This window comes from Oryzias latipes, chromosome 21 (genome assembly GCF_053564925.1).
Source record: "Oryzias latipes strain Hd-rR chromosome 21, Olatipes_Hd-rR_3.1".
NCBI classification, from domain to species: Eukaryota; Metazoa; Chordata; class Actinopteri; order Beloniformes; family Adrianichthyidae; genus Oryzias; species Oryzias latipes.
Genome location: NC_136257.1, coordinates 4,932,015 through 4,959,967, shown reverse-complemented (window position 1 = coordinate 4,959,967; position 27,953 = coordinate 4,932,015). Strand labels below are relative to the sequence as shown.

General features: G+C 40.4%; 1 protein-coding gene across 13 annotated transcripts in view; it reads left to right on the top strand.

Moving 5' to 3' along the window:
• Nucleotides 1-2,136: 2,136 nt before the first annotated feature.
• Nucleotides 2,137-27,953, top strand: part of dcaf6 (ddb1 and cul4 associated factor 6) — a 39,570-nt gene continuing 13,753 nt past the window's right edge. For 11 of the 13 annotated variants that reach the window (XR_013652557.1, XM_078939121.1, XM_078939119.1 and 8 more), the window contains exons 1-8: nt 2,177-2,627; nt 8,052-8,113; nt 22,046-22,138; nt 24,083-24,268; nt 24,392-24,505; nt 25,127-25,262; nt 25,484-25,695; nt 27,695-27,788. Coding sequence is in view for 12 of the 13 variants with exons in the window: in XM_078939121.1 (XP_078795247.1) it covers nt 2,531-2,627; nt 8,052-8,113; nt 22,046-22,138; nt 24,083-24,268; nt 24,392-24,505; nt 25,127-25,262; nt 25,484-25,695; nt 27,695-27,788 (994 nt within the window). In the remaining variant the exon portion in view is untranslated. Of the gene's footprint in view, nt 2,628-8,051; nt 8,114-22,045; nt 22,139-24,082; nt 24,269-24,391; nt 24,506-25,126; nt 25,263-25,483; nt 25,696-27,694; nt 27,789-27,953 lie in introns of all 13 variants that reach the window. The other 2 variants (XM_078939120.1, XM_011489231.4) reach the window with 1 other exon arrangement.

Sequence of the window (27,953 nt, the reverse complement as noted above, 5' to 3'; positions counted from 1 at the left end):
TGTCTGGAGTTTTCTAATCCAGCAGCTCATCAAAGAAACACATGCTACTACTGCACTGTTGCAGATTTCAGCTTCAAAGAGGAAGTCAGAGGAGCTGATTTGAAATAGAGATCAGATGATAATGATGGATCTCACAGGAAGCTCATTCATCAGTTCAAATCTTTGTCTTAAGTTTTACTGTATTTAGCAGAAAGAGATCTTATTGTGAGCAATATGAAAAGGTTTGAGTTTTAGGTTGTAACTTAATTCTTTCAGTAGAATCAAGTATTTTATTTTTTTATTGAAAGGATTTTTTTATAATCCAGTTTGATAAAAAAAAAAACACGTTATTTTTTGCTTGTTACCAACACTGAAGAGCCTCCATTTGAGAAAGACAAAGTGTTCTGCTCACCTTACAAAGTTGGGAAATTTGACAAATCTTTTTTATGTAATTCATTTTCATTATTATAACTTCCCCTGTCATCCGAAGTTTCTGGAGATCGCCCCTGTCTCTGCATTTCTGTCAGTGGCTTTTAGAAAGTAACGTAGTACATTAAATTGGATTACAGTAATCTCATGGAGGAAATCCAGATACGCACCTGATGGGAATCTCCAAGTTACAGACGGATTAAAACCTTTTTGCAAACTGAGATAATAAGTCTAAGAAGTTAGTCAAACCTGCTTTTAAAACTGAAGTTTTAAGTAAGGAGCAAGTTTGGGGAAGATGTCTTTTCAAGACTGCTTTTAAATGTTAGTATTTGTTTACTGCTCCTCCTCCTTGCATTTATTGAGTTTAATTGAAAAACTGCAGCAGCCATGACTTTTATAAAAGTGACATCTTTACAAAAATTATCCTGAAACTTACATTTTTCATGAATGGAGTTGTCTTGTGTTTAAGATCTTGATGGGACTGAATCCCAAACTCATAATACCAATGGATTTAAAGTATTATACAGTGCAACACTGACACCCTCTGGTCATTGATCTTTAGACATGAGTTTGTTAGTTTCCAGGGCAACCAGAGACAGAAGTAGTGCACTAACCTTGGTCTCTACTAGGATGTTGCAGCATCTGGAATATAAAAGTGCTATGTATTCTGCAGCTGCTGACCAGAAACAGGGAAGTGACTTTTGTTTATAAAATAATCCATTGAATGCCATGGTTTTCATTTTCCATCTGCAGAATGTGCCAAATCCCTTTCGGGGTCACAGGAGCCCACCCTGTTTGGCGAAAATGGGATACACCCTGAACAGGTTGCCAATCTGTTGCAGGACCGCGTTATCACTCGCACACTCACCTATCAACATCAATCAACCTATGAAGCATCTTTTTGGACTGTGGGAGGAAGTCACAGTGCTCGGAGAAACCAATAAGGAAAAAAATGGAAACTAGAGCCTTCTTAAAGTGGGGCAGGACCACTAACTACTATGCCGCACCATGTAGCCCGCTTTCAGCTGTATTTATTAGCTGTGATTCTTGTCACAGGCTTTATTTTGACCAAAAAGGGAAAGTCAAAATGCTCTGTCAATCCATCCCTCCCTCCCTCCATCTTCCTCCGCTTATCCGGTACCAGGTCACGGGGGCGGCAGTCTAAGCAAAGATGCCCAGACTTCCCTCGCCCTGGCCACTTCCTCCAGCTCCTCTTGGGGAACCCAGAGGTGTTACCAGGCCACCCAAGAGACGTAGTCTCTCCAGCATGTCCCAGGTCTTCCCCGGGGCCCCCGCCCAGTGGGACATGCCCAGAACACCTCCCCAGGGAGGCATCCAGACTAGATGCCTGAGCCACCTCAACTGTCTCCTCTGAATGTGGAGGAGCAGTGGTTCTACTCCGAGCTTCTCACCCTATCTCTAAGGGAGCCACCCTACGGAGGAAGCTCATACCAGCCACTTCACACTTGGCCGCAAACTGCCCCAATGCACGCTGGAGGTCCTGGCTCGATGAATAATATTAATACATTTTATTTGTATAGCACTTTAAATGGCACACAAAGATGCTTTACAACACAAAGGTAAAAACAGTCAATAAAAACGAGAGCTAATACAGTAAAAATAAAAACATAAAGATGACAGATTAAAGATTAAAAACAGGACAACACCATTTATGAGTTGAGAATTTGTTCCAAGCTAATTTGCCTCCATTTCCAGCAGGTGGCCTCCTCCTCTACTTCCTGGTCACGTGTTTCTGCGCGTTGACACAGATTTGATGACGGAAGCTTGGACATGCGCAGTTGCGCCGACGGTCTCGGGTTATGGAGGGCTCCCGGAGACTGCGTATTGTCCCCCTGACGTGACAGCTGATGCGTGGCTGAGTCCTCGGGCCAGCAGGACAGACAGCTAGCTGCCCGGAGAGTACAGACACAGTCGGGGTGGGGGGAACTCAGCGGAGGCCTCACGGAAACGAGTCTTTTTATTCTTAGCAATGCGGACGCGGAATGTTTTGGCCAGCTAACCCCGTCCCTCCTGACAGGAACTTAACAACAACAACAACAGAAAGAGAGAGTAGAACGACAGTTAGCTTAGTTTAAATGTTAATGCCATTGAAAACACACTTATGGTCACAATGTCCTGTACTGGAAACCTGGTTTGGGATGTCAATAAACGCTTAATTGGATACAACGAACCGAACACCATCAGGACTAACTACTTGGGTAAGAACAAACCTTTGTTTTTATGCTAACATGAGTATCAGAACAGGTTCCGTTTCACTCCGTAGAGCTGGGCTTGTTGTGGAAGCAGATGAGCTCCTGACAGACACCGAGGCATCGTTTCAGGCCAAAACAAACAACCTGCGTAGTTAAACCGGGGAGCTGCAGCCTCTGTTTCAGTGTAAACACAGCAGTCACTCCCTCTTTTAGTCTGTTTCCCCACCGATTCCAGTGGAGATGACCTATTAGAGAAACCCTCAGTCGCTGCTTAGAGGGGAGATTATTTACCTCTGTATCCGTCCAGAAATAGTCCTCTTTACATAGTTCCTGTTGATGTAAAGAATCTGCAGTTAAGATGTCAGATGAGCTCAAATTCAACCATTTTCAGGCAGCACCACCTTATTTTTCCCTGTAATTCATTCCTGAAAAATACATCAAATTTGCCAGAATGGGTAAATAAAATTTCCCCAATTTTTTAGAAATGTAATTTTTTTTCCAACCTGTTGACAGCTTAAGGTGTCACGTCTTTGCAATTACAATTACAATCTGTACAAATCTTGCTTTTTGAAAAGAGGCGATAGAATCATGAAATTATAAATCAAGGTTAAAACCAGCGCCCAAATATTTATTAACCTACATATTATTCCTGAATTATACGCTTTAACACAATTCCCAAACAGAAAGGGGAAAGATTTCTGTCTTCTAATGACAGTGCTGCAACTTACTGGATCACTAGATCAGTAAAGTAGCACATAAACTGAAATATGGTATTATATGTCTACTTAACGGTATGTTGAGTAAGTTGATATCTTTAAAAGCTGTTGGAGCTGCTTAGCTACTTTTCTCAAAAGGAAAAAAGAAAGCTGTTATACTGCAGTCAAGTCACAAATACCCCAGTCAATATTTTTTACCTTTGTCCAAACTCTCAAGAAAAGACGAACCGAATGAACTAATAAAACACAACGTCCAAACAGAAGTGACTAGATTGCATCAACGAGTCATTGTGACTGGGTAAATGCATGTTAAAGGTACCAAATACGCTTAAATTGAGAAATTATAATGCAGATCAAAATGGAATAAGTCCTTTTCCTCTGGAAACATAAAGGAAAGCTTTAGTCATCGCACAGAGGAAGAGGTTGGTTTAAAGATGAAATTGTAGTTGATGTTCTAAACTGCTGCTAAATTGCTGCTCACCTGGATCAGGTGTGTTCAGTCAACCGGAAACCGATTCAGTCCAGCTCATCAGGATCTACTGAAGCAGGGTTAGCTGCAAAACAAGCAGGGTGGTGGCCCATGAGGAACAGGGTTGGTGACCCCTGCTTTAAAAAGAGCTTTCATTTTAAAGTCATCATTGGCTGAAGGGTTCAGAAACGTGTCAGACAGTTACACATCAGTGATACTAATTTACTAATGTAGCAACGAATGGGGACAGATATAATATTATTTACCATTTTTAGGTAACTTCACACTTTTATTTTGCTTCAAGTAACAAAATACTGTGCATTTTCCTGATTGTGGAAGTACTTTGAGCAGTACAAATTTGGAAAGCTTTTCATCAATGTACAGCACCCAAGGGGAATTTAAACACCCACTTTGATCATCTTTTGATCTATTTTAAAAGCGTTCCCATTGGTCTTAATGTTGATTATGCCGTCTTTACTGTGTCGTTTTCTAGGACATAGTTTCTGCAGATCGGCAGTAGTTTATTAGAAATGCTTCTCTGAGTTGTGGGCGGGACTGTTGGTGCAGAGTAAGTCTGCCCCCACTCCCTGACATCCGTCTGTTTACACGCTCTCCCCCAAGTTTACAGCCCCTCACTCACACCCCCTACCAAAGTGAATGAAGAAATACTCAGAAATGCAATTTTAAGCTTAATTTTTCTTTATATGTCCTCAATCTAGAGAAATAATTCACAAGAACATGTTAAAAACACAATTTTAATTGAAGGGGGTCTTTAAAGACTTCCTGAGTTCATACTTTGATTTGTTGTTCCACCAGAGTTACACTTTTGTGTTCTTGCAAAAACTGGTATATTTCGTTTATTTATTTTTTTAAAATTTTTTAATGATGCAGATTTATGTTTCATCGTTGTTTAAAATAACACGTGGGACAAATAACTGAACACAAAGTAATGGAATTAATATCAAAACCAAATTTCCAGGTCCTCTATTCATCAAAGCTGCCTTGGCACATAAAAGAGCTGAATACTGATCATGTCGTTTGCAAGAGAAATCTTCTGAAAGTTCTTTTTGAAAGCTAAAGCACGAGTTCCGGTACCTCTAAACGTCTAGTTTTCTTCTCTGTAAGCAGCTCGATGGGGTTTGAAGCTGATGCCTGTGGAGACTGTTTCGTAGTTAATGTCACATCCATTTCTTTTATCCTTCAAAATGCAAATAATTTTTCAGTTTTAGGAAACGTCACCCTTGTTTAATTACCACACAACCTTTTAACATTTGAAGCGAACCTTTTAAATCTAACTGTATCCTTTTCCACTGGAATATAAGAAGAAAAAAAATGGTAGTTTTTCAGAAACTTCAGTAAAGTGAGTTGCCCCAAAAAATGTTTTTCATTTCAAAAATGTCTATTTTTTTTTTTTTTTTAAGAAAACAGAGGAAGGAAATAAAATCAACCAATGAAAGCTTCTTTCAGACATAGATATTGTTCGTCCCTCTGAAATCAAGCAGAATGACGTTTATTGGTGACGGGCAGAGTGAGTTAAAAAAAAAAATAGATACGCAAAAAAATACTTTTATTTTGAAGGTTTTGGGAAACTACCACCAACTTCCTAGGATGCTGGCTTTGTGCTAGAGAGCCTGATCTCTGGGAGACGGAGAACAAGCAGAAAACAAAATAAAGGCCCAATAAAACTCTACTTCTGACTATATGGCACTTCTATTAGTTTAACAATAAATTTATAATTATGAATAATTATTCAGATAAGTAAAGTGTAGTTTGTAATGAAACACTGAGAGATTACAACACCAGCAGGAACAGATGACATAGGAGCTGGCGTATGGCTGCGGACGTCACATACTGTGTTCCACGCAGCACAGCGAGTCGAGTCAGGCGGCTGAACGGAGACATGTCCGCCTGTTGAGGTGGAGCAGGTGCCGCAGAGGTTTAGTCGGAGCTGTTTTTAGCCTGCCTGAGATAAAGTCCGGGCCGTGCTTGTGCACAGGAAGAAAGATACGCGGCTCTGCAGGATATTTTTAGCCTCAGGAGCCGTTAAAGGTAACAGGCTGGGGGGCACTTTGATTTGGAACGCAGCCCCCAGGTTAGAAGACAACCCCAGAGGTCGTAGTGTGTTTCTATCAGAGAGGCACATCCTAATGGCTTCATTGTTTGGTTCTGAGGGGACCCCAAAAATTCACAGATTGGAACATAGTATGGAACAAATAATAAACTTTTCAAATCATTATCTAAGTTTCTACTATACTACTTTCTTCCTCACATCTATGCACATTTATCCAAGATGTGTTTACATTTTAAGGGGATTTGTGTCAAAGTAAAATTCCATCTACATTTTTGTGTTCCACGATGGAGTTTTAGGGCCAGCCTTCAAACAATTTTCTTTTTTTAAATTACGACCTTCAAGTCGTACATTTACGAGAGAAAAAGTCATAACTGTTAAATCACTAGATTTAAAGTTGTAAATTTACGACTTTAAATCTAGTGATTTTACTTTGTTTTTGTTTATTTGGTGTCCCTTAAACTCCATCGTACTTTTCAAATATCTCCCTCAATCCTAATTTTGTTGGAAAAAGGTTTTCTCATGATTTTCTTTGACTAAAATCAGACTCCGATCATCCTTTGATCTATTGTAAAATCATTCAAAGTTCATTTTGAATTATGATGATGCTGTTTTTAGCCAAAAAAAATAAAAATAAACATGTCATTTTCTAGGACATAGTTTCTGCAGAGCGGCAGGAGTTCTTCAGAAATTTGCCTCTGAGTTGTGGGTGGTACTGTTGGTGTGGAGCAACCTCCCCCCCACTTCCCATCATCCTTCTGTTGTAATTCTCTGGCTTACAGCCCCTCACACCCCCAACCTACTTTATCAGAGCAACAAAGATGGCGAGCAACATTGGAGCTGTCCAGCCGTTCAGTTATGATCCATATGGTAGCTCGGACGAGGAAAACAAACACGTACATGGATGTAGTTGTCTGCAGGAGGGTGGATCAGAATGGAGCAGAGCAGAGAACTGGTATATTTTCTGCATCACAAATACGATCTTTTCCAATAGCATTTTCTGTCTTGCTCTGGATTCATAACGATTTGGAAAAAAAAGAGAGAAAAAACCTTAGAAATACAATTCTAAGCTTAGTTTTCTTTGTATATGTCCTCCATCAGTAAGAAAAATGTCACAAGAACACGTTAAAAACATAGAAAACACCATTTTCATCACAGTGGGTCCTTTATACAATCAGGAAGTTAGAAATGAAGAGAAACTGGCCTTTTAGCTTAAACAATATACAACAAAAATGACTTCAAAGAAAAATGTTGCATAATAATAACAACTTTTTCTGGATTATCTTAATCCATTAGATGTTGCTTAAAAGGGATTTTTTACAGCCTTTTTTTTTCAATACAGTTACACTTAATCAGCTTTAGGGGAAAAGTCAAAACATTGCCTCTTGGTGCTTTCAGGATTTATCAAAATTAATCAACTTTAAACAAAAATGTGGGTTTTCCAGTGAAATGTAACTTTTTACACAAGTAAGAAATTTCAATTCAGCGGCAATGTTAAGAGAATTGTATTTTTTTTACAACAACATGTTTTCTTATTGAAAGTGCAGGTAGGGCCATGGAAGGAAGTGTTGAAATAATGAAGAAATTGAATTTATGGTGCCAAAATTATGATAGGAGCTCAGTGTGTAACAGATTCTGCATCTCTGATTAAAGACAGATCTTGTCTGTGCACGTCCAGTCTCTCATTTGAATAAAGTGCAGCTGCTTTCCCAACGTTTCTGAGACCTCCACCTCAATCGCTTTCCCACGCGGAGCGCCAGCGCACGTTCTCACCTCCAGGAATTTTTGCTCAGCGCCAATCATCTCTTTGCCATGAAGATAACAAGAAATGTAAAGGAGAAAAAGAGTTGCACTATTAAGGAAAAACAATAACCAGCTGTCGAAAAATCTTTAAAAAAGAGTTTTACTGGTAAAAAAAAGGTAAATTTAGCTTAAATTGACACTGCTGTTGATGTGATGTCCTCTAGATATTTGCCACTGTTGTGTATTGTTCTAATTTGTTGGTTTTTTTTTTAATTGTTAATTCATTTTTGCTCACATTTGTTGCTCTAGTCAACACCTTCTGCAGTCAGTTTCAAAGCAAAAGTCATTTAACTCACCCTAGAAACATTCAATCAAATCAGAAGGCGCTATGTTAACAGCAGAGCTGTGAAATGTGAATGTCTGTGTCTTCACAGGGAGAAGAGAATTCGTCCAGAGGCTAAAGCTTGAATCCACTCTGAATGTGCACGATGGCTGCGTAAGTGTTCCCTTCTTTAAAATTTTCATTGTGATTCATCTCATGGTGAAAGAAAACACCAATCGGGTTGGCGTTAAGTTGAGATCTTTGGTCAGCTGGTGGATCTGGGAGGGAAACCTGAAGCTGGTGGTGCAGTCACACATCCTGTCACTCTCTCCATCAGACAGGAGAGTGGCCCGGCAAAAATAACCACGAGCCAGAAGATCTGCGTGTTTCCTCACTGACTGAATATTTGTGTGCAGAGGAGCTGAAGTTCAGCATTATTGACTGATAAGTCGAGACGCAAAGGGACAAATGTGATCATTGATCACATTCAGAGCATACATAAGCCTTTGTTACTTTGGACCGACTTGTGTGTTTCAGAGATCCAGTCGGAATTTCTCTGCAAATGTAGTTCACGTCCACGAACTCTGCTTCCGTCCTCTGCGATCTTCAGCTTCAACCTGAAGCTGCCCTGAGCCGAGTAACAGCAAACATTTTGACATTGAGAAGTTGAGCGGTGCTGAAACGCCAACAGCCGTTGATCTGTTGTTCGTAGGAACAGCAGGCAGGAAAACATCCATCCTGAGAAAATGTTGTTAGATTTGTCTTGTGTCCATACGATCTCATGATACTTAATATATGAAATCCACACAAACGCAGACAAATCTCTGTTCTGTGTTAAAACGTGCACTGCAGGGCCTATGAACAGCTGTGAACCCTGTTGGTTCACAGATCCCTATGATTATAAAATGTGCCCTGAGACGTATGAACTCCATTTTTCTATTTACCACATTATTTTCACTTTATGTACACTGACCAAAAATATAAACGCAACACTTTTGTTATTGCTCCCATTTTTTATGGTATGAACTCAAAGATGTGAAACATTTTCCACATACACAAAATAACCAGTTTCTCTGAAATATTGTTCACAAATCTGTCTAAATCTTTGATAGTGAGCACTTCTCCTTTGCCAAGACAATCCATCCCACCTCACAGGTGTGCCATATCAAGATGCTAATTAGACAGCATGATTATTGCACAGGTGTGCCTTAGACTGGCCACAAGAAAAGGCTACTCTGAACTGGTTATTTTGTGTATGTGGAAAATGTTTCAAATCTATGAGGTCATACCATAAAAAATGGGAGCAATAACAAAAGTGTTGCGTTTATATTTTTGGTCAGTGTATGTAAGGGTTGGATTCTCAGGGACCGCAATGAGGTTTATCCAGTGTTGGTCTTTGGGCAAGACCCTTCATGCTACTGTAGCCACTCTGTAGCCACTAGGGGGCCCAAGTCTGGGTCCCTCTGTGCCTGTCCCCAGCCCGGATAAAATACAGGGTTGTGTCAGGAAGGGCATCAGGCGTAAAAATCTCTGCCAAAACGAATCAGTGAAAGCTGATTCGCTGTGGTGACACCTGAAGGGATATGCAACAATTCACTTCATTTATGTATAATTTTACACACAGTTATGTTTGTCACAAACCTTTTATTCTCAGATCTTAAAAAGCCCTGTAGAAACATAACATTTTTACTAAACATAAACAAACAAAACCGTATATTTTAGGTTTTGTTTCCAAAGCTGAACATCCTTGAATGCAGCAATAATTCTGAAAATACAGCTCACTCTTGTTTGGAGAGATGTTTACCTTGTGCTATGCTCCACAAACATGCTGGGTTAACAAACAGTTAGAACATCTCTATTATGTCATGATGGGGAAAACCTGAATGCTAAAATGTTCTCTCTCTAGTGGGTGGTGCTAATGTTGAATAAAGTAAATATGAGCACTAAAATCAGCCTCAGGAGTAAAAAACCCCGTATAATTTCTGGAGCTACTCCAAGTGAGCTAGAAAAAGAGGGAAGAAAGGTAAGAGCGGAGAAAATCCCAAACAACATTGAAAGCACAATTCATTCAGCCTGAAGTGTATTTTGACAACACGTGTTTTTGTGCACTGTAGGTTTTCTTTTATGCCTGTGAAGAGCAGGATGGGAAAAATAATGATCTGTGTCTGTGTAGTACTCATGCAGTATTGGATTAACGAGAGCTATTATTAGCAATGAGCGTTTTTTCTGCAGGTTGTCCCACTTATGTTCATCATTTTTAACTGTGATAGATGAAATGGAAAACAATAATCCAGGAAATCACACTGTTTGATAATTTAAACAACGCCACTGTGAAGTATGAGGGGGAATACATCACGCTTTAGGGCTGCTCTAATGCAAAGGGAACTAACTGGTCCATGTTAAGGAAAGGGGGAATAGAGTCCAACAGCATGCTCCAATGGCTAATTGGTTACTCTATAATTGTCCCTAGGTGTGAGTGTGCATGGGTGTGTGATTGTGGCCCTGCGACAGACTGGCGACCTGTCCAGGATGCCCCCTGCCTTCGCCCACGAGTGGCCGGGATAGGCCCCGGCAGCCCTGTGACCCCGAAAGGGACAAAACTGGTTCAGAGGATGGATGGATGAATGAATGGATGGAGTCAATGTATGGAGAGATTTTGGGCTAAACCCTCCTTCCAGCAGTGAGAACATGACTAGGGAAGGAATTCGGACACAACCTTTGATCCTAAACACAACGACATGGGGGACAAAGAAGTGGCATCATAAAAAGGATTTCAATGTTCTGGAGTGTTCTAGCCCGTCTCAATCGAATAGAGAATCTGTGGAAGGAGTTGAAAGTCCAGGTTGCTCAGCAACAGCCCCAAAACATCCCAGCAGAGAAGATCTTCATGGAAAATAGCCGCTACAGTGTTTGCAAACTTGGTGAAGACCTACCTATGTCAAGTTGCCATAGCAACTCGTGCTCTGAACATAACCTGGTCTGGAGCAGGTTTAGTTGAAGGTTAGTTTGTTGTCAGAGATAGTGAAGCATCATGGTGTGTTCATTTGAAGATGATTTAGTGGATGAAGAAGCTCAGATGATACTTTTTCCACCGTGACAAAAAGTATGTGATAAGACCATGTATGGATGTTGGAAAAATAAACTTTTTTACTTTGATCTAACTTAATTATTTGCTTCAGTTAAGATAAATCTTTTTTTTTTTTAGTTTATTCATCTTAAAAATAACACATAGTTATCAGACATTTATTTGATATATATGTCTAGCTGTATTACTTTGTTTTGTCTAGATATTTTGTTCTGTAATGTTCAATTCTTTCTGCACCATGAGTGAGAGGGAGGGAGAGGATGATGAGGGCATTTAGCACCACTTCTTAGCTCGGTTGGTAAGGTGAGAGGCTACCATGCAGGAATCCAGGGTTCAATTCCTGGAGGGGAATGAGCAATGGTACGGGGGGCAAGCAATTACTGGCGAGCAATTAACATCACTAAGTGAGGGTCGTTAGGCAAGCCAAACCTCCCGGGGTCAAATGCAGAGAAGAATTTCCCCATTGTGGGATAAATAAAGTATCAATTATTAAAGTCAGAGAAATGATTAACGACGTACTGTTTCTTTTTGCTGTCATTCATTTTATTGGTATAAAAATGAGTATATCTGCAGGCTGAAATTTAGACATATGATAGTTCAAGAAATACAATAGATTAATTTGGAAAAACATTTTATTGAATTGGAATAAAATGACATGTTATGTAAATTTGAGTTGTAAAAAAATATTAATTTGTTGCCCATTGAATTAATTCATTTAATTTTGATAAGTTATATATATTTATACCATGGTCCGGGTGAATATTCGATTCTGATTGGCTGCTGGTTGTGCATTAAAACCTGATAACCGCACGGTGAAAAAAGAAGTTCCGGTCACCTAGCTTAAATGTTTTGTATCACTGCGCCGGCTTATTTAAAACAACCTTTTGCTTCATCATCTGGACAAAAACAAGCGGTAAGAGGTGAACTTTCTCTCTGAACTGATGCTTTATTCAACCCATCGGAAAGATCAGCATATATATAAAAAAATATATATATATATATATATATATATATATATATATATATATATATATATATATATATAAATATATAAATATATATATATTTATATATATATATATTTATATATATATATATATATTTATATATATATATATATATTTATATATATATTTATATATATATTTATATATATATATATATATATATATTTATATATATATATATATATATATATATATATATATATATATATATTTATATATATATATATATAAATATATATATGACTGCAGCGGTGGTGCGCCGCATCACATAACAAATAGTCCGCTTTTTGTGTGAAAAGCTATCCAAATTTGAAAAAAAAAACAAGAATTAAAGCTACAAGTAGCATTTAGCGGGCCCGAGCACGTGCGACCGCATGGCACGAGCGACCGCCCCGTGAGCAACGCCCTGCTCGAGCCATTCTCGTCGTTTTTTCTTGTCCATTCTGGAGCTCCAAGCTATTGTTAACACGACAGCAGCCTGGGGGGGGGGGGGGCTGTAATCTGTTGCCTTAAGGGACAAAGACTTTTGCATATAGCATGAAAAAAATTCAAGCAATGATGATAATTGCTATCACTGTCCCTAAGGATGAGAACAAAAGAACTCATTCAATTTCCACTACAATGTCTAGATGAGTGTCAGCTATGTCTGATAACTTGGCCAATTAGCTGGACCGGGATCTTGCAAAGTGCAGGTGGTTAACGTCCAGTGTGATGAGTCTGTGGACGGCAACAGTACAGCATAGCTTTTGGTTTCCACAAGAGAAGAACTCCTGACACATCTGCCCTAACAGACAACTACAAGAGGAGTTGAAATGTATAACACGGTGAAGGAGTTTTTGTGCAGAAAAAGGTACAATTAGAAAAGCTGGTAGCAGTGACTGCAGATGGGACTCCTGCTATGATCAATAGACAAACAGGTTTCATCACTCACTGTAAAGCTGACCCAGACTTTCCAAAATGTCTGCATTACTGCTGCGTCATTCACCAGCAGGCCTTATGTGCAGAAGTGATTGGCTCTGGACATATAATGACTCTTATTCTGAAAATCGTAAACAACCTCAGCTGCAAAGCAAAACAGCACAGGATTTTTAAGGTGCTATTGGAGGAGATGTCTGTTGAATATGGTGAATATGAACATTGTGAATCTGAACTTGCATTCTTGACTGACATTACTGGAAAACTAAACCACTTGATCTGCGAGCTGCAAGACAATGGCAAAACTATTTTTTTTTGACCAGCCTGCCTGAGCCAGTGTTTTTCTTGTGGGGATCTTTTCTGCCAGGGCTTGTCAGCTTGGTCAGTGGATGTTGCTGCAGTTGTCTACCTTGCTGGGACAGCTGGAGTTAAACACAGCAGCTCACGGCTCTGAAGTGGACCCCGTTTCTGTCCCAGTCTGGATGGGCACTGTGGCGATGTTCCAATGGCCAGGCTGGCTCCTGGTATAAAGAGATTCCCAAATACCATTTCCTAACCGCAGAGCCAAGGATGTGTTTACATGTTTAGGTCAAAAATGTGATGGACAGCTTCATGTTGTCTAAACATGCCACCCTGTTATTAATCCAGTTGATATGGTTCTCCATCTGTGTCTAGGTGATAGAAAAGCATTTTTTTTATATTTAGAGCTCTAAGCAAACAAACAGTTGTCTATATAAAAGAGCTTTTACAATTGTGCACTTTTAGCAGGTCTCTGAGTTCATGTGACCAATGTATGGTGGATTTTCACAGACCTTGTTTAAAACTGAAGGTGAGAGATACTTAGAGAAATGGCTTCATTGTTCTGGAGTTCTTTGTTTCATCCACAGAAGAGTAGAATTGGTGATTGATTTTGAAAAGCTGCTGAAAAAAGTATCTTTTTCAAATTGCAATTTCTAACTTGGGTTTTACATTTTGTGTTCCATTTTTTGTGCTTTAATTGGGAAGCATTTGTTATTTGTTTGGTGTTTTTAAGGTTCTGCAAATATACACATCATTTTTTAGAGACATTTGTTATCAGTTGTGTTTGTTGATTTGTAGTTTAATTTCATTGGATGTATAGATGTCGTGTGGGGGGGAGGCTCGAGAGCAGGTAGGACCCAGGCGCAGAGACGGGAGGCAAACGGGTTCAGGGCAAGTGGGTTTATTTAACTAACAAAAAGCGCTGCAGAGCAGGATGACAAAACTAAAAACAAAAACTTACTGTGGCATGGCAAGGGACATGGACGCCAGACAAGAAGACGTGATCAACATGAGCAGAAGTTAATGGACCAGCACAGGAGGAAGGCAGAGACAAGACTTATATACAGACAGGGCAGACAAGACACAGGTGAACACGATTAGGGCAGATGGGGACCAAAGGAAGTAAAACTCAAGAAACATGACAAGACAGGAAACCTTTCAAAATAAAACAGGAAACAGAACCAAACAAGACAGAACAAGAACTAAAGCGAAAAAAAAGACAACAAACTGAAACCATGACAATAGAAAGGAAAAGAAGTTCAAACATTGATTATAAAAAAGGATATAAGAGATAAAAAAAAAAGAAAAAGGAAAAGAAAAAAGATAAAATATTGATTTAATTGCATTTTGAATGAATAAAAAACAATGATTAATAGAATCAGAATCAGAATCAGGAATCAGAAAAAGTTTTATTGCCATGTTCAGTAGAGCGCACTTTACAAAACGAGGAATTTGACTTGGTGTATAGTGCAATTAAGAATAAGTTAAAAATTAAGTTAACAACAACAACACACTATATACAGTAGAGTAAGGTGAATTAAAGTGGGAGCACAGATGGGCTGGGATGGTGGGGCCTGTAAGTGGCACCGACAGTCCTTTGGTGGGCGGGGGGTGGAGGGGGGGTCACCTGGGGGAGTTGGGGTTCTGTTCAGCAGGCTGGCTGCAGTGGGGAAGAAGCTGTTCTTGTGGCGCGAGGTCCTGGTCCTGATGGACCGGAGCCTCTTGCCAGAAGGGAGGGGCCGAAAGAGATTATGTCCTGGATGAGAGGGGTTGGCTACAATCCTGGCTGCCCGCCTCCAGGTCCTGGAGATGTGCAGCTCCTGGAGAGACGGGAGGTGGCAGCCGATCACCTTCTCTGCTGAGTGGATGACGCGTTGCAGCTTGGCCTTGTCTCTGGCCGTGGCCGCAGCGAACCAGACTGTGATGGAGGACGTGAGGGTGGATTCGATGATGGCGGTGTAAAAGTCTACCAGCATCTTTTCAGGGAGGTGAAACTTCTTCAGCTGCCTCAGGAAGTACATCCTCTGCTGGACCTTCTTAGTGATGGAGCTGATGTTCTGCTCCCACTTGAGGTCCTGGCTGATGATGGTTCCCAGGAAGCAGAAGGACTCCACAGAGGTCACCGGGGAGTCACAGAGGATGACAGGGGGGAGGGGGGCTGGGGCCTTCCTGAAGTCCACTGTCATCTCCACTGTCTTCAGAGCATTAAGCTCCAGGTTGTTAGCGCTGCACTATGACACCAGCCTGGCTATTTCACTCCTGTAGGCCGACTCATCTCCGTCAGAGATGAGGCCGATGAGTGTGGTGTCGTCAGCAAACTTCAGGAGTTTGACAGACAGGTGACCAGCTGTGCAGCTGTTTGTGTACAGGGAGAGTAACAGGGGTGAAAGGACACAGCCCTGGGGGGATCCGGTGCTTGTGGTCCGAGTATCTGAGACGAGCTTCCCCAGCCTCACATACTGCTGTCTGTCCGTCAGGAAGTCTGTGATCCACCTGCAGGTGGAGTCAGGCACATTCATCTTGGAGAGTTTTTAATACTAAAGATGTATGAAAGACATACCGAAAAAATATGTCTTTCAGTGTTTAACTGGCTGTCTTTGGATTATGCATGCCTGAATAATGGTCATTCTTACTCCTCATCTCTCTGTTCACTGCTTGCTAATTTACATAGCAGGGGTCCCAGCAGGAGGGGGCGGGGTTGTAACACGACTCCTTCAGCAGAGCCAGGCTGAGAGAGGCTTTGACATGTAAGATGTTAGATGTTAGAATGCCAGATGTTAGAATGACCAGTTCATTTTATATCTATGAAAATATTCAGGTAGCTATGGGACATGTTTAGCTATAGGTGTGTGAAAATTGGTGTCGATTGTTGAAACATAAGTTACCATAAAAAAATGTTTGTTTGGAGTCTAGACAGATTTAACACAGGTTTTTGGATGAAAAAGGATTTTTTATAAATCATCTGTTACACTTTTAAGTCTGAAAAAAATATGGAAGGCAGCAAACACAGATCCCTACCGTTTTTAATTTTTTTGTGCTGATATTTGAAAGATAAGTTAGGCAAAAAAATAGGTGTTTGCAGTTTTGCCTAAAAAGACGTTTTCGGACCTTTTTGGATGAAATGATGTCTAAAAGTTCACCTGTAACTTCAATAATTCTGAATTTTTTTAGGAAGCAGTAGCACATAAATGCCTATGAAAGTTGAATTCTTGGTGCTGATAACCTAAACAGAATTTATGCTAAAAATCTTTGTTCAGTCCAAAATTTCATTAAAAAAATCAAGTGATGAAGTTTCTCGTAGACCCTATAGTGTTACATATCAAAGCTGGAGGTTATTAAAGGCATCTAATTCTGAAATCTCAGCTTCCTGAGACAAACGGCTGATTTATAATAAATTTCTATTATTTGGGTGCACATAATCGACCACTTCCTGTTACGCAGGCACCGTCAGGTGTACACCCATGAAACTTTACATGATGAGAGAGGACCCTTCTGAGTATCTCCAGTTTTAATTTCATGCACATCGGACAAAGCAAAGAGAAAATACAGGGCAGAATGTGCCCAATGCAATAACTAGGTGGCGCTATAGAGCTCGTCCAAGATTGTCATATCCATGGGTTCAGAATAGAAGCTTCATCATATCCATTGAATTTCAGTGAGATTGGACAAGGAATGTGCACGTGAGAGCAACTTTTGTGTGCATAGCGAGATGCCCAACTTTGCCGCTCTGTCACGACCACACCCCCGCATTGAAAGTTATGGTTTTTTGTCAGAGTAAACTTCAATGGCTTTTCAACAGGTGGACGTCATTTTCAGGTGTGTCGGCTCATCCTACTCGGAGTAGTGATGCTCCAAGTAAAACATGTCATTTCCTCTTGCCAGCAGGTGGCGCTACACTTTTTCCAGATTTTTTCACTGCAGATGTGTTCAGAGTCAGACTACAATCATGCACATCAATTTTGGATCAGATTGGATTATGCATGGCTGAGTAATGGCCATTTTTCTTTTCATGGCGTGTTTTCGAAACGACCTCCAATTTTGACGCGCCGCCATGGTCACAAACATCCATAAAAACTTAAAAGCTTTGCAATTTAACATCGGACATGTGTCTAGTTTACAAAACCAAAGTTTGGAGTCATTACTCTCAAATCTCTAGGAGGAGTTCGTTCTAGAGCGAGGCCTGCAAATGACCAAAATACAGCAAAAATGACATATTGACATCAAAATATCAGACTTCCTGTGCGACTGACAGCTTGGTCCCAAGAGACTTTTTTGTAGGTTTCTATCCGATGAACATGCCCTGTTAAAATCAGGTTTGTACTATAAAGCATATGGAGGTGCTCGCGAAAACAAATTTTGCAGGTGGCGCTATCGAGCCATTTTTGTTTACCTATGCCGTTCTCCTATAAAATATGAAATTTTTCGCGACTCCTGATGTGTATACAAAATTTGGTGAGTTTTGGGGTATGTTAAAGGCCTCAAAAAGGCGACAGAAAAGTCGGAATAATAATAATAATAATAATAATAATAATAATAATAATAAACTTAACAGATACAATAGGGTCCTTGCACTCCGTGCTCGGGCCCTAATAAAGGACTAAAAACTGGCCAATATGTATTGCTTTTGTAAGTACCGGTAACCATGGTATAAGCGGGTTAATGGCCTTCGAAGTGTGGGTTATTACTTTTTAACGCACTTCCGCTTCGCATCGGACGGTTCAGACTTCCACGGTGTGCGTTAAAAAGTAATATCGCACACTTCGTCGGCCATTAACCCTTACGTGTGTCACAATGAAAATAGAAATGAGATAGAAACTCGTGCTTTTACTTTGTCCGTTCTTTTCCTCCAAGCAGAAACTCTTTCTTTTGATGATGCAGCCGTATTACTTTTTTGATGGACGTATAATCTTCATACTAGGGTTGTGCCGATGGACGATATCATCGTCCATCGTGATGGGTGACTGACATCCCGATGGAGAGACCACCATCGTGATGCCACGCCCCCGCCACGTTGCGCGTCGACACCATAAGCCGCGGTTACATGTACAAAATATTTTGATGGGATCAATGGTCGGATTAGAATCCAACCGTGTAGATGGGCCCAAAAAAATGTTTTAAGAATATGAAAACGTTCACTAAGGTCACAATTTCGGTCGGAATAAATCATTCGCACACGCGCAGTATTCGCACATGCGCAGTTTGAAAACCGGAAGAGGATACAACTTCCGCCGAGCGGCTTTTTTCCCCCAACTTTATTGAATGTAACAATTCAATACAAAACAATGTTAAACAGCGCCGAGCGGCTATATATATTGACATGTCAGCTCGGTAAAATACGAGACGATCTTCTAAACGTGCTTTTAATAATGTTACGGTTATTATGAAACACCTCTTTGCTCATCATTTGAATTTTAATCCGTGTGGTCAGTGCTTTTTCTGAACGTAGCCAGGATTAGCAGTATGCTAACACACAGGCTAACAACATTAGCTTTGGGTGGCGCTGCATGCTGTGAACAACATCAGCCTTTATTTAGTCGGGACACGACTGGAAACACAAATCCACGTGATTGTTTGAATGTTTTCTAAGGACTGAGCGACATTTCTGCTTTGAAGCTCAAACCGCTGTTTGTCTGCTGACGATCCGAACTGTGCTCAGACACACTTTTAGACCCGGTTCTGAGTTTGATAGCTTGTACCCCTAGAGCTGCGGGACGGATCGCAGTCTTAAATCTCCAACACATACCGCTCATGTACCCCCCCCCCCTCCTCCCCCCCTTCCCATCAAACACAAAGCTGTAAATCCGCACTCCGCCGGTCCACTTCGCTAGTTAAGTGCGGGAGCGGACTACTTCTTTCTATTTTGTTTGTTACTTTTTTTGTTAAAGTCACTTCCCTCAGTTTATACTGGATCATCGCGGATTAACCATTAGTTGGGAAATAAAATGAAAAAAGCAAAATAACGAATAGCAGTTATATAAGAACGAAAAATGTAAAAATACCCCCCCCCCCGACGATGTCATCGTCCATCCCGATGGTTGACGGCAAACATCGTCAACGGCCAATTTAGGGGACATCGCCCAACCCTACTTCATACGCCGTCATTAAAATCTCAGACTCCGTCTCACTGAAGTATAGAGCTCTCTTTTTTTCTCTACGCGTTTCCATGGTGACTCCGGAAATCGGCAATCCATTGAAAATGTCTTTGTGAACTTGCTGTGCACGTGCGTTAACCCAGGGTTACCAAGTGGAGCGTAATTACGCTAACTCATATCCGGTCTTTTGGAACCGACATACCCAGAGTTATCCAGTTCAGGCGGATTTCAGCCAGAGTTCAGGGTTAAAGTGAGGGTAGTTTTAAACGGGCCTTCAGGAAACCTTTGACCTCTGTCATTGACAACCACAGTTACATTACAAACTTGTTGAGGTGAACTTTTTTTTTATTGACCAAATATAATTTGTTTTGCACATTTATACAAATACATTTGTATCTTAATATTTGGCGGAGGCTGGTCTATCTGATCCTGTGTGACATGACCCCCCCCCCCCCCCCCCCCCCCACACACACACACAGACTGGCAGAAAACCAGTGTGTCGGAAGTTTATGTACAGAAATGATCAAACTGAAGTGTTTATTCTCCTTCTACAGAAGTGGGTGGAGTGGACAGCTCTGGCACACCCCCCACCCCCAAAACAGCCCATAAACTGATCTCTGACTGGCAAGATGCAGTTTTCCAGGGACTGATTAGGACTGTGGTTTTTTTTTAAAAATGTTGTGATTTTTATTTATTTATTTATTTTATTATCGTACGCTTTTAACAAAATCTCCAAATATTTTGTCAGAAAAAGAGCGAAAACTTCTCCAAAATCTGTCATATTGTGGCTTCTTATGTTAGAAAAATGGTTTGAATGTTGTTTAAAAGGGTTTTAGGTCTAAATCATAAACAAAATCTAGTAAATCTAGATACATTTTAACTGCAGTTTTATGTTTTGGTTTGAAATCTTGTTTATTGGGATGAAAATGCTAAGTTGGTTCTTTCCTGATCAGTTAGACCTCTTTTACAAAAGAATAAATAAGATTGTTAATTTGTTAATGTTAGTTATAAAACAATTTATAAATTTAAACTAATTTTTTTTAGTTTGTTTTTGAATTTTTAATAGATGATCTTGTTTTTTTCTGTTAGCATTTGTTTTTTTTTAGAAATGGGAGGATGAAGGGGAAAATCAAATTAAAAATATTATAAATGTTAACCCAAATTTGATTTTGTTTCCCTTTTTGGTCAAAAGCACTCAAAGATAGTATTTCTTTTGCTTTGGAAGATGATTTGTACACATTTTGTTTTATTTTAAGGGATTAAGTACAATAGGTGCCAGCTGTTTGCACAAAATAGCCATGAAATGGAGCAAAAACGCTGTCAATTTAGAGAAAAGTGTAAATCTTCAAGAATAAAAGCGTCTGCATGAATTAAAATATGAGTATCAGACAAGCTTATGCACTAAAGTCTAAAAATTAAAGTTTTTATGAATCAACATTTTTTTTAATAAAGGTTAAATGTTTAAAAAATACCTTTTTATGTGCATAGCATGTGAAGGTAACACCCAATGGGCTTTTCCTTATATCAGTTGCTCAGTAATAATTTGTAAATCTGTTTTGCTACTTTGATCCAGCTGCTGCCGTCGGTTTAGGGTGTTGAAACTGGAGGAATAGTTTCAACACACATTTCAAAATGAGTTTAAAGCGGAACCTCTTTCTTGCAAGTCATGAAAGAGAATGACAGTGTCATCACCGTAGAGGTTGCTGTGACATTGCAGCGGAAACAGGAAATGAGGACCATTCAAACATGTCAACATGACCAGCGACACGACATTAATCTTTCAACAGATTATGGTCAATGATAGATTTTAGATCCAAGCTGCAAATATAATTTTTCAAATGTCTAATCTGTCTCTGAAAAAGGCTTAATGGGGTGAACCCGCCGGCTGCAAGACCTCTTTGTCGGCGTGCAACATTGAAACGAGGATCCAGGTCTTAATTAAATATTGATTGACAGAATGACGCAAACAGCAAGCTGATGCACCATTCTGCTTAAAATGTTGTGCAATACAAACATTGATTAGACATCGATGAAAATACAATTTGCTAAATCTAGCTGGCTAGCTTGTTAGATTGACCCCATTGTCTCGTTTGCAATATATGGAAACAAAAAAATAAAAGATAATAGCAGTTTTTAAACAAATTTGTGGCGTAAAGTTTCTTTTAGTACCAAAACATAGAAGACAAAATGATTTAAATGACAGTTTTTAAATCATGAAAAACATTTACAATAGTTTAATAAATGGATAAAAATCCGTTATAAATGAATTTTAAGACAAATTATGATTATGTTTATTAGTTGCTGTGTGTTCTTAATGTTAAACTGATCTTTAGTTTCTCAACCTTATCTTCCAAAAGTTTAGATTCCTGAAGCTTACAATCAATTTATTACCCATAAAGTTTTTAAAAGTCTGGATTTTGTGTTGTTTCATACAGTATGTGTATACATTTAGTATGTCTTTTCATCCTTAAAGTTTTTGTGTATTGACCATTGTCGCCTACGTCGTCTTAAAAGCTCAAATATTAAACTATTTCCTGAGCCTTTAACTCAAAAAGTGTGTTATTTGAACACATTTGCTTTGGATTTGACTTTTCCTAACATTTCATCTGAATTAAAAGGGGGATTTGTTTGAACTTTTCTCAGAATTTCTGTTGATTTTAGGATTGACGGCTTACTCTTGCAGCATCTGTGTGTCTTCTTCGTTTAGGTCAACACAATATCCTGGAACGAGACGGGCGAGTACATCTTGTCGGGGTCGGATGATACATTTCTGGTCATCACAAACCCTTACAACAAAAAGGTGAGTCCGAATTTGAAAATAGGGCAGTGTTTAGTGTTTTACTGTCGTTTTTCCTTCAAGGGGGTCGGCATCTCTGTCACGAAGAACCCAATTACAAACAACATTAAAAATTTGTGAAGATTCGATTAAAACAGCTGCAATTTTAGTTTATTTAAATAGAAAAATCAAACCAGCTTTTGTTTTTGTAACTTGCCTTACAGGTTTAGCTTAGTGAGAGTTTGGCCTGTTATAAATGAGGAGAATCCATCTGTCATTTGTTCTGGATCCTCAGTCCTGGTCCCAGCAGCCGTTTGTCCTGCATGCTTTCTATGAGATCTTCTGAATCAGTTCATCATCCAGCAAAGGCCTGTTTGGCATCACTGCCAAATATTGGAATCGATTGAATTTACAGTCCATTTAATCAAATGAATTTTTTAAGTTTTGAATTAAAAAACAAATGCATTTATTGGTTGAATTCTATAAGTATTCAACCCATTGTTTTCCTGTTTCTCTTTCTTTATCTTCTGCCATTTTCCGCTTAACTCCTTCTATAAATTTTCAACTACTTCAACCATTCAACTATTCAAATGTTCAGCTCTTACAGCTTTTTCCAGCAATGACTTTTGGTCCTTCAAATCCTTGAACTTTTCAAGATATTCCTGGATTTCCAGGATTATTGCCTCCATTGAAATACATGGGGAATCCAAGACTTTGATTATTTTTTATTTTATTTTATCTTTTATGCCAATTATTACCCTTTTAGTTTTATTTTCATTCAGTAATATAGCATACAACCCTGCATTTTCTTCTGGAAATGCAGCTCCTTCTAATTTCAAAGTATTGTGGCTCAGGCGGTTGAGCGGGTCGTCCAATGACCGAAGGGTTGGCGGTTCAATCCCAGCTCCCACCAGCCAAATGTTGTTGTGTCCTTGGGCAAGACACTTCACCCTCCTTGCCTCCAGTGTGGCTCCACTGGTGTGTGAATGTCCCGGTGATGGTCAGAGGGGCCGTAGGCGCGAAATGGCAGCCACGCCTCTGTCAGTCTGCCCCAGGGCAGCTGTGGCTACAACAGTAGCTTACCATCACCAAGTATGAATGAGGAATGAATGAATAATGGACACAATGTAAGCACTTTGAGTGTCTGGAAAAGCGCAGAAAAATCCAATCCATTATTATTATTATTATTATTATAACTGAAGAAAAGTACAACTTTCATAAATAAAATGAGGAATTCTTGTATTAAATGTAAAGATAATGCTTTACATTTAATACAAAATGCTACAAAACTGTTTATAAAAGTTATATCCATGAATTTCATTAACCATTATGTTAATGAGGATTAAGTAAATTATTTCAACTTTTTGTGAATTTCAGGTTGTGTCAACATTCCTTCACTATGCACTATATAGCGCGTTCTTCATTTCGTAGTGCTGTCTGAATCTACAATTTCAAAATCGATTGCCCTAGAAATTTCCCAGAAGTCTCTGCGAAAAACCAGTGTGCATCGATGCTCACTAGATCGGCGAATATAGACCACAGTGCATTGCATTGGAACAATTTTGGCCCAAAAATTTTACTTGAATGTATTATTTTTTAATAAACCAACGTTTTTATCTTCAGAAGACAGTGGATTCATAAATAGTCATCGCAAAACGCTCATATTAATTCGATTTCGTGAAATCAATGACGTCAAATCCGGTGTTTAAAAAGAAAAAAGGAAAAAGTAGTGAGCATGGTGTCTACATTGCTTTCAAAATCCAGAGCACTCCATAGTTTTTTAGTAGTTGGGGGTTAGGGAAGGAATTCAGACGGAGCGTCAGCCTTTAAAAAGCTGTTCATTCATTAAAAGTAGATGTTTGAGTGGGGAATTGTGGGAAACACTTAGGACTGCGGCTAAGGATCACACTTTGCCAAATCCAGGTCTAAATGCTCCTTCAGATCTCATCTGTCCCCCTTTTTCTCCAGGTTAAGACATCCATACGCTCAGGTCATCGTGCAAACATCTTCAGCGCTAAGTTCATGCCCCACACCAACGATCAGGAGATCATCTCCTGCTCAGGAGACGGCATCATCTACTACACCCACACGGAGAAGAGTCCCGAGCACAACAGACAGTGTCAGTTCACCTGCCATTACGGAACGGCTTACGAGGTGCTGAACGATGCTGCTGCTGCTGCTGCTGCTGCTGCTGCTGCTGCTGCTGCTGCTGCTGCTGCTGCTGCTGCCGTGGAAACACAAATCCACTGTTTCTGACTTGTCATTTCGTTGCATCAGATTATGACCGTACCAAATGACCCGTGCACCTTCCTGTCGTGCGGAGAGGACGGCACGGTCCGGTGGTTCGATCTGCGCATGAAAACCAGCTGCACTAAAGAAGACTGCAAAGACGTATGGCCGCACCTTTTTCTGCTTTTCTCCTGCGTCTTAGTTTGGGTCTGGTACAAATCTGGATCTGCCTCCAGATTGGACTGCCAAAACAGGCCCCTTTTTGGCAGACTTTCTTTAAATACGCACAAAGTCTGCCTATAGGGTGAGACAAATGGTCTTGCCAAGAACTAGAAAAAAATTGTAGTCACTAAGACATGTTTTCACAAACTAAGATTATTTTGCTACTGAAAAACTTTCTTGATGGATTATTTTTCTTGTAAGACAGAAAAAACAAGATCCCTTCCAACGAAGGTCTGAGTTGATTTGACGTTATTTATTTATTTTTTTGGACAAGTAAAACAAGTGTAGACAAGACGAAACAAGACAAGACAAAATTATATAAACAACAAAAGTCCAAAAGGGAGGGAGAAGAAGAAAAATCTTATAAACTCTCACCCCTTTTACCTTAAGTCATTACTTAGTACACCCGCCATCAAAGTTCAGTGCCCTACCCAAGTGTATATTCAATTACAGATGCACATGTAATTCTCATTTCCAAAAAAAACCCAAATGAAAAATGGTTCAGATTTTCAGTGGTCTATTGACAGCTTTCTCCTTACAGCAAACCTTCTTTATGTCCAGGACATCCTCATAAATTGCCGGAGAGCTGCTACGTCCATATCAATATCTCCTCTGGTGCCGTACTATCTGGCTGTGGGCTGCTCTGACAGCTCGGTGCGGATCTATGACAGACGCATGTTAGGCACCCGAGCCACAGGTAAACGGTTCTATCTTCTTCGTAAATCTCATTTGATTTGTGTTGGATTCAGTTGACACTGAGTTTTGCACACCGAATGACATTTTCCAGGAGAAGCTTCCTGCCGTCTCTCTTACATTACAGCAATACCTGCTGAACGCAATAAATATTTAAAAAAACACAGGAATCCCTTTTTACATTCCGGCTGTAGAGGAATAGAGCGTGCTACTTCTTATTTCCAGGTAACTACACGGGTCGAGGAACGACCGGCATGTGTGTTCGGTTTGTTCCCGCCCACCTGTCCAACAAGTCCTGCAGGGTCACGTCGCTCTGCTACAGCGAGGACGGTCAGGAGGTGCTGGTCAGCTACTCCTCCGACTACATCTACCTGTTTGACCCTAAAGACGACCAGGCGCGGGAACTCAAGGGCCCGTCCGAGGATAGGAGGGAGGAGGTGAGCCGTCAAAAACACCGGTTACTTTCGAACCTGCTCTTTTAGTTCACGCTACAGTTGATCAGATTTCTTTTTTTCAAATGCTGGAGTTCTCAGGTTCATGACCAATTGGGATTTCAGTGTTCCTCTAAAGCTTTTAGTATTTAAAGAGGTTTATGAAATTGATCTGAGAGAGGTCAAATCCTTTGCATGAATGGGAATCCCCATAGACACACAAAGGAGCAAAAACTGTTTTTTCATCTAATTTAAATACTCACTCCAATGAAAGTGGAGAAAGTGGTCCCCAACGGACCGGCCTTAAAGCTGTAGGGCGAATGATTATTGTAACGGTGCCACGATAAATTAAGATCAGTGACAAGATGTAGCCAGAGTTTTTATTTTGACATGTATAACATTGTACATTGCACACGTGTCATCATCCTCTCCCCCTCCCACACTCATGGTGCAGAAAAGAAGAACTGTCTATTAAAGGTAGATTTCTTTTGGTTTTTTGGAAGTGGAAGGCTCCTCTTCTGTCTCCTGGCTGGGTCTTTTCCACTTGGCACAGAAACTTTCCTAAGACCTTTGTTTTTTACTAATTTTGCTAGCTCCTGCGTTTTGTTTTAGCGGTAACCTAACACGTGACCGAGAAGAGCGCCTTGGCCTGCGTCAAGAGTGACATAGACGGATGGAACAGAGAATCAGGCAAATTTTCAAAATAAAACATCTTTCTTATTTCGAAATAAATTAAACGGAAGTACTGTAAGTTATTTATTCTTTCTGTGCGGCCCGGCACCAAATGACCCGTGGACCGGATCTATACGGGACTTAATTGCTAATTTGTCACCTAGGTGTGAATGTGTGAGTGTGTGTGGTTGTTTGTCTTGTTGTGGTGGACTGGCAAACCATCCAGGGTGGACTCTACCTTTCCCCAAAAGCAGCTCGATGGGCTCCAGCAACCCCACCACTCCAAATGGGGGACTAAGCAGGTTAAGCAGATGGATGGATGGCACTGCAAAAAAAAATATATTTACATCGTCTTTTACAAGATCCTCTGCAGATTTTTTTTCCGGCTCTAAAGTGTTCCTTTGGGAATGATAAAACTGGTGTAAATATAATTGCTTAGAAGAAAGTTATTTTGTAATACTTATAATTGTGTTTTGCTGCAATCCTGGACGGGAAGGGTCGTATTGGTTTCACGATTCTTCTGTCTAATTGCGCTTTTGAACAAAAATTCCAAAAGTCACAAAAATGTGCACACACCCGGTGAAGTAACAGAAGTAGCGGTACCCGGTGAAAAGGATTTTTAGGCACGGTGAGCGACCAACAGGGGAAAGCCCCTCTGTAATGAAATGAGAGATGATGCTGCCACAGAAGCTTCAACAAGTCCCTGAATCAGGTTTGGTTCATAAATGTTGGCATTAGCCTGTGTATGAGGGTTTTTATTAAATCCTGAAATGATTGCCACGATGACTTCATGGGAAGAATTTAACTTTACTACGTAGCTTTTCTTAAAAAAACAGAGTCCTTCCCTTTGACTGGTCCGTCTGGACATTTGAACCAGTGTCTGAATGTGCTGGGTCACGGCGCCAGCATCCCAGAGTTCATCTGGGTCGAGATTCACATTCTTTTCCAAATACAGAGTGCGGCTGACGCGGAGAGCCTTCTCCTGTCCACAAAATAATGTGAGCTGAGGTGAAGGGGGGGTTGTAGGAGGTAAAGATGGAGGCCTCCCCATCTCTGCCCTCAGTTGTTGGTGGTGTTGTTTTTTTTTCTTCTTCTTCCTGCCCCGACTCTCTCAGGTGGCGGTGCTTTAGCTAAGATGGGTTTTTCCCTCTCTGGCTCACAGCCTGTTGCCCGACAGAAAGAGCCAGAGTGGTGGAAAGAGTGGGGACCAAGGGGGGGGCACTCTGAAGAGTAAACCAACAGGGTTTCGCTTTAACAGCGAAGCTATTTTTGACCAACGCTTTGACGGACAAGCCGCTAATCTCTCCATGCGTGTGTGTGTGTGTTTCCACAGCTGAGGCAGCCTCCAGTGAAGCGCCTGCGCCTGAGAGGGGACTGGTCCGACACCGGACCCCGAGCCCGTCCGGAGAGCGAAAGGGAAAGAGACGGTGAGATGACGGGAGGTTCTTTAAAGCACGGATTTCACATTCCACTTCTGACATGGGGGAGCATTCCAGCTGCTTGAATTGTTTTGATTTTTAAAAAAATGGAACAACCATGTGTTTCTGCAGCTTTAAAATAAAAATAAAAACACGTGTGATGACTTCTGACCT